At 50.2% G+C, this 14,989-nt stretch overlaps 1 protein-coding gene across 1 annotated transcript in view; it reads left to right on the top strand.

The window, feature by feature from the left end:
- Positions 1 to 9,991: 9,991 nt before the first annotated feature.
- The window catches only part of FBXO42 (F-box protein 42), an 80,616-nt gene continuing 75,618 nt past the window's right edge, over positions 9,992 to 14,989 (top strand). Inside the window, exon 1 of the mRNA XM_040987960.1 lies at positions 9,992 to 10,187. Within this exon, the coding sequence (XP_040843894.1) occupies positions 10,034 to 10,187 (154 nt within the window). The 5' untranslated portion in view covers positions 9,992 to 10,033. The remainder of the gene's footprint in view (positions 10,188 to 14,989) is intronic.

Genomic DNA, 14,989 nt, shown 5'->3' with positions numbered 1-14,989 from the left:
TCTCCCCTGTAGCAGAGCGACAGACGTGAAGCAGGGAGCTACACAGGAAAGAAAAGACTTGGAAGAGACATGCAAGGGAGTTTTGAACCCCTCTTGACAGGGAAGCTGAAGTGGGGGGATCGCTTCAGCCTTGTTTGAGGGGAGTATTGGTTTGTGTCTGCTCACTGGTACACTACCTGAGGGCCCCGCCAGAATTCTGTGGTCCCTACCTGAGGCTAGAGTGACAGACCAGGCTCAAAGCAAGTTTGGCCTTCCTCCAGTAATCGTGGCAACCAGCAAACTGAGAAGAATTCCAGGCTCTGAGGCATTCCTGGATCCCGTACATTAACAGTTCCTTTACAAATTGTGGATGCGTCTTCCAAATCAGTCTTCCTTTATCACTTTTCTTCAGTATGGACGGGGAGAACGGTAAAGTTCTACTTCAGATGCCGGCATCTTTGTCATAGCAGGCTGCAAATTAGCTGGTGGTGCTGGCATACCATTTGGTCACCAGTAGCTGTCCCAGCAACTCCACTTGCCATCCAACTCCCTGCTGGCCTGGGAAAGCAGCAGAAGTTGGCTCAAGTTCGTGAACCATGGCACCGACGTGGGAGACCCTAAAGAAGCTCCTGGCTCCTGGCATCAGAACGTCTCAGATCTGGTTGTTGTGGAGTGAACCAGCACAGTGGAAGATCTTTCTCTCTGTCTCTCCTTCTCTCTGGTAATCTGTGTTTCCAATATTAATAAATAAATCTTTTAAAAAGACACAGGTGGTCATGATAGCTACTTCCAAGGTACTCTGTGAGGACTAAAGAGCAGTGATGCCAAAATAGCCTTCAAGATCACATCTGGCCCAGCATGGTGGCCTAGCAGCTAAAGTCCTCACCTCGAACACACCAGGATCCCATATAGATGGACACCAGTTGGGCCTGTCAGCGTGGCCTAGCAGCTAAAGTCCTCACCTTGAACATGCCGGGGTCCCATATGGGCACCGGTTCCAATCCCAGCAGCTTCACTTCCCATCCAGCTCCCTGCTTGTGGCCAGGGAAAGCAGCAGAGGACGGCCCAAAGCTTTAAGACGCTGCACCCGTGTGGGAGACCTGGAAGAAGTTCCTGCATCCTGGCTTCGGATCGGCATAGCATCGGCCGTTGCGCTCACTTGGGGAGTAAATCATCAGATGGAAGATCTTTCTCTCTGTCTCTCCTCCTCTCTGTGTATCTGACTTTCCAATAAATAAATAAATCTTAAAAAAAAAAAAAGATCAGTGCCACCAGTTATAATCCTGACAGCCCTGCTTCCCATCCAGCTCCCTGCTTGCGGCCTAGGGAACCAGTTGAGGACAGCCCAAAGCCTTGGGACCCTGCACCTGTGTGGGAAATCTGGAAGAAGCTCCTGGCTTCAGATCAGTGCAGCTCTAGGGAGTGAATCGAATCATCAGATGGAAATCTTCCTCTCTGTCTCTCATCCTCCTTTCTGTACATATCTGACTTTGCAAAAAAAAAAAAAAAAATTAAAAAAAAATCACATCTGATCTGCCGGGGCCCAGAGAACTGCCGAACAGCAGGAGTGACTCCATTTTGTTAATTTCTCACTTTGCAATGGTCTTGGAATGCAAGATCCAGTTATCCTTCACCTAGTTTCCTCGTAATCTTTCACCTGTAATTGTTCACCCAAGATAAGGGTTGTCATGGTGACCTCTGCCCTATGTGGCCCACATCCTGCTTAAAACTTCCCCCCCGCCAGCCTTTACCTGCTGCTTAAATACTGCCCGAGAAAATAAAGTTTTTGGAGCTTAATCAGACCTCCTGTCTTGCTCCCATTCTTCGTGTCTCCTGTCCCCCCCAATCGTCGATTCTCTCCCCAGGTCTCCGTTGAAGACCCCGCGGGCCGGGGCACTGATCCACAGTAAAAGTTCGAAAGTCTTAGCTATCATCATTATGGAAGTTTTCTTGTCCACACAAGGAATATTTATGAGTACACCTTACCACTCTCATAATTTTTTTTTTCTCCAAACACCAAATATCAAAAAGCAAATGTCTGTCATTGCTCTCAGTACTTGTTCCTGTAGTTTTCTTGGTGTTAGAAGCTCCCCATTCAGGTGTGCTGTGTGCAGGCTGCTGCAACCCGGTTATCCAACCTGGAGTAGGTTTGTCTCACGCGTCTAGTCTCTAAGTCTTCTTGCTAAAGTCACCTCTTGCTGCTGTGAGACTTTGCAGTGTGTATTGTTCATTATTATTATAAATGCAGACATGTTAAATGGTACTAGTCTTCATTCAGAAGTGAAGGTGGCAGAGGGCCCAACACAGTGACCTAGCAGCCAAAGTCTTCACCTTGAACGTGCTGGGATCCTATATGGATGCGGTTTTAATCCTGACGACCCTACTTCCTATCCAGGTCCCTGCTTCTGGCCTGGGAAAGCAACGGAGGTCGGCCCCAAACCTTGGGATCCTGCACCTGCATGGGAGACCTGGAAGAAGCTCCTGGCTCCTGGGTTTGGATCAGCTCAGCTCTGACCATTTTGGTTACTGAGAGAGTGAATCATTGGAAGGAAGATCTTCCTCTCTGTCTCTCTTCTCTATATATCTGATTTTGCAATACAAATAGATACATCTTTAAAAAAAATAAAAATGTGAAGGTAGCAAGCTGGCTGATTTTCTCCACTTTTTTCTACAGTCCTCCACTCTAGCAGCTGAGCTAGCAAAGGGTGCACTCCGCTTTTCTAATGTGGGGATTTGTGGAGGAAGCCGCGTACGACAGACTTCAGCTCCCATGGTTAGTCAGCAGCCTCAAGCTGGCATGATGTTTCCAGCTCACATCAGTAAGCTTTCTGCTGGCATCCCCACCTACATATTCCATTAACAGCTCAAATTATCCGACTGATTCTGCTACCCCGCCTCCCGCCACCTTCCAGGAGAGACAATTTGTTTTGGTCACTCTTTGGGAGTCTGTTCGCTCTCCCGGGAAGCCGCTCATTGAAGTGAAGCATTCTGAGCAAGATGGAGGAAACTACCAGGCATCGATCTCAATATTGTTCCTGAGATCTGTTTCCTTTTAACCCAATGCGTTTTTTGTTTGTTGTTTCTGTTGTTTTGAGATTGCTTTATTTTGACAATCTTTACATAGTTGATTAGGGCACAAAGGATCAAGGGCTACACGAAAGTGGGTCAGACTATTGTTTCCACATTATTGCTTTTTTTATCTGGATAAAGGAATAGATAAAGGCAGAAGCCTGACCCAGCCTCCCACCCATCCCAGGTCCCCGTGTGGGGCATGCTCAAGTGGTTTTGATAATTTAAGTTATTTTTAAAGAAGATTTATTTATTTCATTGTAAAGGCAGAGAGGAGGAGAGACAGAGAGCAAGATATTCACTCCCCAAGTGACCACAACGGCCAGTGCTGTGCCAATCTGAAGCCAGGAGCCAGAATCTTCCTCTACCCATGTGTGTGCAGGGTCCCAAGGTTTTGGGCCCGTCCTCGACTGCTTTCCCAGGTCACAAGCAGGGAGCTGGATGGGAAGTGAGATCCCGGCATATTCAACACAAGTACTTTAGCCACTAGGCTACAGCGCCTGGACCAATTCAACAGTTCTGAATTGCTGCCCATCTCACAACTCCAAGCATGATGAAATCTCTCCAGAATCCACTGGCTGACATAGTCTACCCTTAGAATCTCCGTTTGCCCAGTTTTTCACTGCCAAAACATGGCTGAGGTAGTTAATCCTGTGATACTGTGGAGATTCTATGCTAGCACTAGCTTCTGGTTGGTTCTGTCCTCCTTCTTCTGTTGTGGTGCCAGGTGTCTTCTGCAGGTTCCGATGGACTGCACCTGTCCACTGCTCGCTGTTTTGAGTCCCTCATTTTAGGCTTGTAGTCATTCAGTGCAACCAGCAGGGGGAGATAGTCTCTAACAATTTTGTTATCTAGCCAGCAGTCTTAACAAAGCCATTGTCAGATGAACATTTGTTGGGTAGAAATTTCTAAGACCTTGGAAATCCTTTGAGGATATTTCAGAGAAAATAGCTTTTCTTTCGTCAAATAGGCAATCAGGGGACCAGCTCTTATTCATTAGAGACAGTATGTCATTTTGGGTAAGTCTCCTGTTCTTTCTTGGTCTATTTCCTCACATGTAAAGTGAGGGGTAGGACCCATGAGCTCCAAAATTGAGAAGGCAGAGGCAGGTTCTTGCTCCAAGGAGAGCCCCCAGATTTGGGTCTGTGCAATTCGTAGGGACCCTGAAGCAGGAACTTCAGTAGGCTGTGAAGAATGTTCAGGGACTGTACACATTTGGCTCATGAGTTAGGAACTTGCAATCAGGGGACCTGTGTCATGGAGCTGGTGGTTAAGCCCGTGATACTGTGGACATCCCATGTGAGCACCAGCTTCCGGTTCAGTTCCCTGCCAATGTGCTTGGGAAACTGGCTTAAGTACTGAATCCCTGCCATATCCAGGGAAGACCCACCCGGATGGAGCTCCTGGCTCCTGACCTTCCTCACCTGGAATGGGCTGCTGCTGCCACCATTCACGGAAGGAACCAGTGGACGGAAGATCTCTTTGTCATTGTACCTGTGAAAGAAGCAATATTTTTGAAATTCACCTATTCTTATTGGAAGGGTGGGTTTACAGAGAGGAGAAACAGGGAGAGAGATCTTCCATCTGATGATTCACTCCTCAAATGGCCACAGCAGCTAGAGCTAAGCTCGTTCGAACCAGGAATCAGAGGCTTGTTTAGGGTCTTCCTTGCAGGTGCAGGGTCGCAAACCCTTGAGCCATCCTCCCTGTTTGCTTTCCTAGGTCACAAGCAGGGAGCTGGATGGGAAGTAGAGTAGCTGGGACATGAACTGGTACCTATATGGGATGCTGGTGAGAATTAGCCAGTTGAGCCATTGCACTTACCCCGAGAAATAAACATTTTTTTGAAAAGCACGCAATACTGTTGTTACAAACTTAGAACAGTCGGGCCCGGCGCGATGGCGCAAGTGGTTAAGTCCTCGCCTTGCACGCCCGGGATCCCATATGGGCGCCGGTTCTAATCCCAGCAGCCCCGCTTCCCTTCCAGCTCCCTGCCTGTGGCCTGGGAAGGCAGTCGAGGACGGCCCAATGCTTTGGGACCCTGCACCCGCGCGGGAGACCCGGAAGAGGCTCCTGGCTTCAGATTGGCATAGTATTGGCCCGTTGTGGCTCACTTGGGGAGTGAATCATCGGACGGAAGATCTTCCTCTCTGTCTCTCCCCTCTGTATATCTGCCTTTCCAATAAAAAATAATAAAAATAAATCTTTAAAAAAAACCAAACTTAGAACAGTCTATGATGGGAATGGAAGAGTAAAGCCTCTAGTGAGAAAAAGTTCTATTTGTTGCATAAATTGGGGCTTTGTTAGCAGTTGTTAAGAAATAAATGGCAGAGCCTGCACAAGAGCCTAGTGGCTAAAGCCCTCACCTTGCGTGTATTAGAATCCCATATGGGTCCCGGCTCGTGTCCTGGCTGCTCTGCTTTCCTTCCAGCTCCCTGCTGGTGGCTGCACCTCGAGGGAGACTTGGAAGAATCTCCAGGCTCCTGGTTCAAAACAGCTGAGCCAGCTATTGTGACCATTTAGGGAGGGAACCATCAAATGGAAGATCTTTCTCTCTGTTTCTCCTTCTCTCTGTAAATCCATCTTTCCAATAAAAAAAGAAGAGAAAAGGAAAGGAAAGGGGGGAAGTGAAGGAGAAGAGAGAAGGGGAGGAGAGGGTAGGAAAAAGAAAAAATTTAAAAAATGGCAGAGCCCAGCAGAATGGCTTGGTTGACTAATCCCTGCCTTGGGTGCCAGTTCATGTCTGATTGTCTGCCTCTCCTCCTTACCGTGGAACTGCCTTTCCAATGCGAATAAATAAAGGAACAGCATGACAGTCCCCAGTTGCCTATGTTGCTTTATATCCAGGCAAGTGTTAACACTGCTGGGAGAAAAGCATCCTAAGCCTGGTTAATGACACATTTACGTTAACTATACCAGCATAGTTGCCTATTTTGTTTTTCTGTTTTAGAAGACATGTGGATAAAGGCCTAGACATACCACCCCGACCCCCAGATGGAGTTGCTACAGATTGCCCAGGGAAGGCGACTGGGGATCTGTTGGAGTGGGAGTGGCTGAGGGCATGTTTGACAGGGGAGGGGTGACTTCTGGGGGCTTCCACAGACCAGGCCGCTGCAGGTACAGGTAGCTAAGTGAAATGAGATGGGGTGGTTTAGGGAAGGGAATCTGGAAAGCATGGCTGGGTCATGCTAAGACACCTGCCGTGTGTGTGAGCTGGTCTGAGTTAAATAGCGTTACTCGCCCCTGCTGGCACATGCAAAAGCTGGGGCTGGGAAGAATGCCTGGCTGGGATAGGGTGCAGTACTCGTCCATGAGCGTCAGAACAGGAAGTGGGCATGTCAGGCTAGGCCACAGCACCCATCAGAACAGGAGATAATTGGATCTGAGGGCAGATTCTGAGGGAACTTGTGGGCTTGCTTCTGTGGGACTGCAGAGAGGTGGGGGTGGTGACAGGTCTAGCCAGGCTGGACCACAGAACTCAACAGACAGGAACACACCTGACACTTGTAGGAGCCAGGATTGGGAGGAAGCCGAGCCGGTCCAGGACTGAGGGCAGACCATGCCAACCAGGGCCACAGCACCTGCTGGTTCAAGTGAGATCCTGGGCCAGATAGGGGAATTTGGGAAACTTCTCTGCTAGGCTGCAGCACTGGGAGCATAATATCTGGGGTTGGGGGTGGACCAAGCAAGGCTGCAGCACTCCTCAGTATTTGTATGGGCTGGGTCTTGGGGCAGGCCAGGCTGCACCACCTACTGGCACGTACCAGAGACAGGACAGGGTGTGGGCAGTTCCCAGCTAGGCTGGGCTGCAAACACCTGGCAGCTAGAACTGAGACTGCAGATGGGCCATGCCAGGTTAGGTTGATGTACCTGCCTGCATGTGCAAGATCAGGCCTGGTAGGAGAATTTTGGGGACTTCCTTGCTAAGCTATACCTCTCACTGGGGAGTGTAAAGGTTGAGGTTGGAAGTGGACCAGGCTAGATAAGGCTTATGAAATCCAGAATGAGTGTGGGACAATTTAGGGTAGGCCATAGTACCTGTTGGGTTACATGAGAGCCAGATTGGACAGGGGACACACTGGGCTAGGCTGTAGCATCTGCCAGTGAGAGCCAGAAAAGGTATAGGCCAATTGGGCTAGGCAGAAGTACCCACATGCTGGCACCTGTGAGATCCAGGGCTGTGAGCAGGCCTAATAGGGGAACTTGGGGAATTTACCTGCAAGACTGAAGCTCCTGCTAGCAGGCATGAGAGCTGGGGCTGGGGGCAGGCCAGGCCAGGCTGGGCTGCAGCACCTGTAAGCATAGGTGTAAGCTGGGTCTGTGGGAGGGTTGGGCTGGGCCAGTCCACAGCACACACTGGCTTGAGCAAGAGCCAGAATGAGGTACAGGCCAGGCTGGGTTGGACTGTAACACTCGCCAGTTCTCATGGGCAACAGGGGTGAACCAGACTGGGCTAGGCTGCTACACCTGCCAGTGAGAGTTGGGACTGGTTGGGCAGGCTGGGCTGAGCCAAGCTATAGCACCTGCTGGTGAATGCCATTACTGGGGGTGTGCCATCTCAGACTGGGATGCAGCACACATTGACACATGCCAGATCCAGTGCTGGGAGTGGGCTGCTGTTTCACTGGTGAGTGTGGGAACTGGGACTGGGGGCAGGCTGGCCTGGGGGCAGGCCAGGTTGGTCTAGGCTGCTGCACCCACTGGCAATCACAGGAGCCAGAATCGATGTGGGCCAGGCTAGGCCACGGCACCTGCTGGCAAGTGTCAGGACTGGGTAAAATATCGCTTCTCAGCCTTTTGGTTAAGATCAAATGTGGGCCTGGGTACAAATCGTGTTAGGCTGGACCATAGTACCCACTGGTTAGCACAAGATCCAGGGCTAGGGACGGGCTTGGTAGGTTAACTATGGACACTTCTGTGCGAGACTGCAGCTCCCTCTGTAAACACAAGAGCCAAGGCTGGTGGCAGATTGGACTGGCCAAGGTGGCAGCACCCATTGGCATATTTGTGGGCTGGGTCTTGGGGCAGGGTGGGCTGAACTAAGCTGCAGCACCCATGGGTGTACACAAGAGCCAGATGGGATGTGGGATGGATCAGGCTGGCCCAGAGCACATGAACTGGGACTGGGATGGGGCTGGTAGAGGTTTTGGAGGGGTTGCCCAGACTCGACTGTGATACTTGGTGGTATGTGTAAAGACCAGGCCTGTGGTGGGCTGAGCTAGGCCACAACATCCATCAGTTAATGTGAGGGATGGGGCCAGAGTGGAACGGACCAACCAGCTGCATGTGTGTGCATCGGCTGCTGTAGGTGATGGTCCAAACCTGACCCTGCACTGGCTGGCTCACACAAGGGTCAAGTGGGGGTCACACCAGGAGAGGTTTCTTGGGGGAACTTCCCAATTAGACAGCTGGATTCACACCCAGCCATAGGGAGAATCACAATGCGTGTGGTCCGATCTGGGAGTGTCTGTACTGGGACTGGATCTCTTCAGTTGCTGCTGTCTATGCAGTGGGCAGCATATCCAGATGTACACGGGGGCTGTGATAGCTGCTTCATCTGGGTCAGTGGAGAACATCAGTTGTCTCGTCAGAGGGTGGAAAGCAGAACAGGTTGGACAACTCTCCTAGCCAAGCTTTTTTTTTTTAAAAATATTTATTTATTTTTATTACAAAGTTAGATATACAGAGAGGAGGAGAGACAGAGAGGAAGATCTTCTGTTGGATGATTCACTCCCCAAGTGGCCGCAAGGGCTGGTGCTGAGCCAATCTGAAGCCAGAAGCCAGGAACTTCCTCCCGGATCTCCCACACAGGTGCAGGGTCCCAAGGTTTTGGGCCGTCCTCCACTGCTTTCCCAGGTCACAAGCAGGGAGCTGGATGGGAAGCGGGGCTGCCGGCATTAGAACCAGCACCCATATGGGATCCTGGGCATTCAAGGTGAGGACTTCAGCCACTATGCCATTGCACCACGTCCCCTGGCCAAGCTTTGCAACATGTTCCTGGGCCTACAGATTCACACTGAGGTGGATTTGGTGAGCCAATAGACCTTGGAAACATTTTCTCAACCCTGATGCCATGAGACCAATACCTCAGAACTATCAATACCACTCAAGTAATACACTCAGCACATTCTCCCCCACATTTCGGGAGAGGGAGACACCAAAGGTTTGAGGAAGGGTCTTGGGATTTTAAGCCTCCCTGACCCCTCCTTGTTGGGCGGGAAACCTACAGGTAAGATGTTCCCCATTTGTGGTCTCTGAATTAGTTAGAAAATGGGTGGGCAATGTTGGTACCGCCCACCTGAAGGTGTGGCCAAGACCTCAGCAGGCCTGGATGGTCTCACTTGCTACCTTTAAGGGTGGCTTCGCTTGCACAATCAAGGCATTGAGCTGGCGAAACCCAACAGGTTTCAACCGCTGCAGCCCCTCTTGGGCTCCAGAAGCCCTTGGGGTGCAAGCGAGCTAATTTCCTGGCTGTAGGTCTTAGACTCAAACCACAAGCAAAAGCCCTCTGTTGCTTCACACAGCGTAGCCAACTCTCGACTGGTGTTAACAGACAAAGCAATTGCCCAGGTCCACCCTTAACACCCCAGAGGTCTCAACCTGACTCCCCGGGGTGGGCAGGCTGGGGCCGCAGCGCCCTCTCACAAAGTGCTCAACCTCCCTTTACCAACGCGTTCCCACCCTTCCCGGCAACATGCCGCCCCAGCCCCAAACGTGGACGGCGGGTGTCCAACAAGGGCAGACAGGCAGGTGCCCAAGTTCCGCTCCCCACCGAGCTCCCATTCCTACTTGTCCGCGAACCTCGGCTTGAGACCACTGCCCTTCCCAACATGGCGCCACGCCCGGGCCGCCGCGCGCTGTCCCGCCGCGCAGACGTGAGTGCGCGCGCGTTCTCCGCGGCCCGGCCCCGGCGCACGCGCGCTGAGCGCTGTCTTCTCAGCCTGAGCAGCTGCGGCGGCGGCGTTTGAGTCGGGGAAAATGGCGGATGTGGGCGGCTCGGGGTCCCGCCAGCTGTGAGGAACCCCGAGCGCGGCCCGCGCGGCCCGAGGCAAGAGCGCCTCTTCTCTGGCCCTGTACTCGGCTCTCTCACCACCGTTGCCGGCGGAGCGAACCCGAGAGCGTGGAGCGGGCTGGGCCAGGTGAGGCCTCTCCCCCTCCGGGAGCGGGCGCCTGCTCCCCTCTTTATTCCCCGGGCCCGCGGGGGGCAGTGGCCGCCTGGGGTCCGGCGTTGGCTTCGCACAGCCCATGTGAGGGTCGGTGCTGCTGGGTTTGGGGGGGGGATCTTGCTGTCGTCATCTCGGTACCCATTGGATGCGGCGGGGAGAATTCCTTTTCCAAGCCAGGCATGGGAATGTGAGCGAACGCTTTGCATCCCAGGGCCCGCGAAGGGGCGTGGGACCTGGGGTCCGGGATGGCTATGGGGGGTGTGGGACAGGGAAATGGGGTGCAGTGCCCTCCAGGATTGGGGCTGCGGCGATCGGAACTGGCCTATCCTAAAAACACAAGCAGCGCTGCTGGCTGCTCGGAGTGTTTTCCCCTGAGAAGGGCCGGCGTCCTTGTTGGACACCCGCCGTCCACGTTTGGGGCTGGGGCGGCATGTTGCCGGGAAGGGTGGGAACGCGTTGGTAAAGGGAGGTTGAGCACTTTGTGAGAGGGCGCTGCGGCCCCAGCCTGCCCACCCCGGGGAGTCAGGTTGAGACCTCTGGGGTGTTAAGGGTGGACCTGGGCAATTGCTTTGTCTGTTAACATCTGTCGACTTTTATCCGGAAGCTGAAAGCTCCGTCTCTGGTCAGGCTTTTCCGATTTCCCTGGGGTGAACCCCTCAGGGGGAGATGCACTGGGTGGCAGTGACACGGTGCTTGTTGTCATTCCTTTATGAGAACAACTTTTTGTGGTGGTGGTGGTACTGGGAGAGACTCTGGCTTTGAGGGGGGAAGCCGCTTGCAAGCCTTGGCTGTGTTCCTGGAGGAATGACGGCGCTGGAGGCGGTGGTGGAGGCTGCCTCTTTCGCTCCGATCCACGACCCACCTTTTGTCCCAAATTGGTTTGCCTTGTGCGGACGAATGATGTCATCACGGGTGAAAAGAGACGGGGAGATTTTGAGATGCGAAGCCATCCTTGAGCATGCAGTGATGTGCCATGGCACAGGCGCAGCTCGGGGTGTCTTCATTCCCGTCGTCTCACTGGGTGTCTTTAATGTTGCTCCTTGTCATTTTATGTCCCGGAGCCGGGTTTGATAAGACAGCATGGAGATGCGGGTCAGTCTGTGTGGATTCATGGGTGTGTTGTGCACCTCAGAAAGCTTTTGTGAAAATTGCATTTAAAAAAATATTAGCTAATTCTTTAAGCTTTTCCCCCCCTTTTCTTTTCTTAAAGCTTTGCCATAGGAATTTGTAGTTTTTCTGATGCCTTTGCTAAAGATGTGAACCTGAACTGACAGGAAATGAGGAGAGCCACTCTGCATCTTAATTTTCTAATAGTCAGTAAGCGTCCTCGCGGCCCGACAAGGCTTCTTGGCGTAGTGGGCTGCATTGTTGTGCTAGCTCATCAGGAGGCAGGGGTGTAACTTCATGACATCATTCATCTTCTGCATTTTGACCTTTGACAGCGAGGAAACACAGTAGGATGCTGCTGCTTAATGCCTGGCCCTAGAGAAACCTTTAAAGCTCTGTGTGTAGTTTAAGCCCTTCAGTAATATTCAGAGCTGTGAGATTCACTTACTCTGAGGGGCAAGCAGAGAAAACACTTGCAGAACCCCTGAGTTTTCTGAGAAGATTGAGGTACTGAGGAGAAGTTATCTCAAAGATGGATAAATATGGGATTTTGTTTGTGATTTCCGGGTGGACTTAGCGAATGAACAACTCTTCATAAAGCAGCAGCCGTCTGGGTAAATGATGCCCTTCCCACTTCAAAGGGTTGTTGCATGGATCAAAAGCTGTAGTGTTTGTTCAAGTGCTTTGTAAAATGTGACATGCAAGCTAAGTACAAGGTTGAGTATTGCTACTTTATGACACCAGGGACCAGGATGTGTTAAGCCTTTTGGGAAGTTGGTACTGATGGGTTGTCCCTAAGCTGGGTTATGCAGAGCGGCAGAGGTTTGTGCTAGGGCTTCAGACAAGGTTGCTGCTTGAGCTTTTTGTGGCCTGAACAGTGGCTGCAGTCAACCAGGGGGTGAGGAAAGCCTCTCTGAGCCTGAGGGGCAGCCCGCCCTACTCTGCCCCATTCTGCAGAGGTCTGCCTTTTGGGAGAACCTCGATTCTGTGAAAACCTCAGCCTTCTATCCAGTTCTTTCCTTCTTTGATTCATTCACTTCCACCATGACACTTTCCACACTGTGTGCCCCAGTTAAGGTTTCCGCCTTGTTAAAATTCCAGCGGTCTGGGGAGACCTGAGTGAGTCATCTCAGAGCGGCAGAAAAAACCATCACAAATACAGGGACACATGACCGAATGGTGACTACGTGAGGGCCATGCTTTTTGTTTTGTCTTGTCTTGATTTGTAAACTTGTCCCAGAGGGTGTGTATTTTTTGAGTTTGATCTTGGTGTCTGCTGTTTAGTTGACATGCCTTAGGATGGTGGTGACTGTAGTCAGCATGAGAAGATTCACCCAAATTTTTTTAAGTTTAAGCCAGAACATATATATATATATATATATATATATTTAAGATTTATTTATTTATTTTTTTTTGGAAAGGCAGATTTATAGAAAGAAGGAGATATAGCAGAAAGATGTGTCCACTGGTTCACTCCCCAGGCAGCTGCAACAGCCTGAGCTGAGCTGATCTGAAACCAGCAGCCAGGAGCTTCTTCCGGTCTCCTATGTGGGTACAAGGTCCCAAGGCTTTGGGCTGTCTTCACTGCTTTCTCAGTCTACAGGCAGGGAGCTGGATGGGAAGTAGAACAGCCTGAATACGAAACAGTGCCCATATGGGATGTTCATGCTTGCAGGCTGAGGATTAATCAATTGAGCTATCACACCAGCAACCTCTCCGCCCCCATCCTAAGACAGAATGTATGTGGATGGAGCTTGAATAGCTTTTGCAATATTAAGCTTCCACATTCCAAAACACGTTATACACCTCGATACACCTTAGTGCTATTGTTTTATGGTTAATTAGGATGTTCTTCCTCCCATGTTGCAATATTCTTTTGGAATGAAGAGAAACTTAATGTGGCACTGTGTTATTTGAATGTGCAGCAGTTGTCACTGAATTGTGCTTTAAGTTTGTGATAGAAACTTGATGTGTTCATTTTCCTGTGTTGTCACTTTGTCAGGTGTAGGGGGATATGACCAATACACAGTTATTTTAAAGTAGCCAGTGGATGAGCATTTGGCCTCAGAGTGAAGATGTATGCCTTCGTATCCGAGCGCCTGAGTTCAGTGCCTGGCTCTGACTCCTGCCAGTGTGGATCCTGGGAGATGGTAGGTGAGGGCTCAAGGAGTGAGGATGGTGCCCCTGGTTCCCTGCCAGCGCAGCCCTGGCCTAGTCACTGCAGGCATTTGGGGAGAACGAGGAGATGGGACTAACTTAGTCCCCTCTGCTTCACATCAGAAAATAATACAAAATTCTTAAGTATGAAGCTCATAATTCAGCTAATTTTCTTTTTAAGATTTATTTTATTTATTTGAAAGGCAGGGAGAGATGGAGAGAGATCTTCCATCCTCTCCTGGCCACCATTGTGGGGGCTGGGCTGGGCCAAGCCAGGAGCCAGGTACTACTGGGTCGCTCACATGGGTGCAGGGGCCCAAGTACTTGGGCATGTTCTCTGCTTTCCCAGGCATATTAGCAGGGAGCTGAATAGAAGTGGAGTGGCTGGGACTTGAACTGATGCAGGCTGCAATTTAACTTTTGCCCCAGCACCAACTTCCATGTAACTAATATTTTTAAAAAAATTCTTAAATTGAGAGACTGGGCCCAAATTTGTAAATATTTTTTTTATTTGTTATTAACATTGTATTATGTGATACAGTTTTATAAGCACTGGGGAGTCCCCCCCACCCCTTCCACACCCCTCCTCCCATAGTGGATTGCTCCACCTTGCTGCCTAATCGCGGTTCAAGTTCAGTTGAAATTCCTTCATTGTAAGCATATACCTAGCATAAAGTCCAGCGTCTTATTGTCCAGATAAGTTCAGTGGCCTCTTGGGGAGACCTTCTCTGGTCTGAAGGTAGAGCTAACAGAGTAAAGTTCCGGTCAGTTAAAACCCTCAACAAAACATCAGCGTCGATATACAATGTTATGGGATTAATTGGCATAGTATTGAGTGAACAATATGTTTAAAAAAAAAAAAGTTCAATTCTTCAAAACCTCTGGGTTTAGACAGTATCAGTGACAGGTTCAAAAAGTTACAATCAACCAAGTATAAATTACAGGTTAAATCAAGGCAAACATTAGATGTCTGACATAGTATTGAGTAGACAATATGTTAAAATTACATGTAAGTTCTTGATTACCTTCTACAACTATTTCAATGTCACCTCCTCAATTGAGGTGTGCAACGATTTTGGGGGTGTTGCAGAGAAATCTCTCATACCTTGCTAAGTAAATTTTTTTTTTTAAAGATTTTTATTTATTTATTGGAAAGTCAGATACACAGAGAGGAGGAGAGACAGAGAGGAAGATCTTCTGTCCCATGACTCACTCCCTAAGTGAGCACAACGGCCAATGTTATGCCGATCCAAAGCCAGGATCCAGGAGCTTCTTCCGGGTCTCCCATGCGGGTGCAGGGTCCCAAAGCTTTGGGCTGTCCTCGACTGCTTTCCCAGCCACAAGCAGGGAGCTGGATGGGAAGTAGAGCTTCCAGGATTAGAACCAGTGCTCATATGGATCCTGGCACATTCAAGGCAAGAGCTTTAACTGCTGAGCGGTTGTGCTGCTCCCTAAATCTGCCTTTCTAATAAAAACAAATATATATATATATATATATATTTTTTTTTTTT

This window comes from Ochotona curzoniae, unplaced genomic scaffold, assembly GCF_017591425.1.
Source record: "Ochotona curzoniae isolate NIBS_2020 unplaced genomic scaffold, NIBS_Ocur_1.0 contig_4792, whole genome shotgun sequence".
NCBI lineage: Eukaryota > Metazoa > Chordata > Mammalia > Lagomorpha > Ochotonidae > Ochotona > Ochotona curzoniae.
This window is presented reverse-complemented; position numbering and strand designations above follow the sequence as displayed.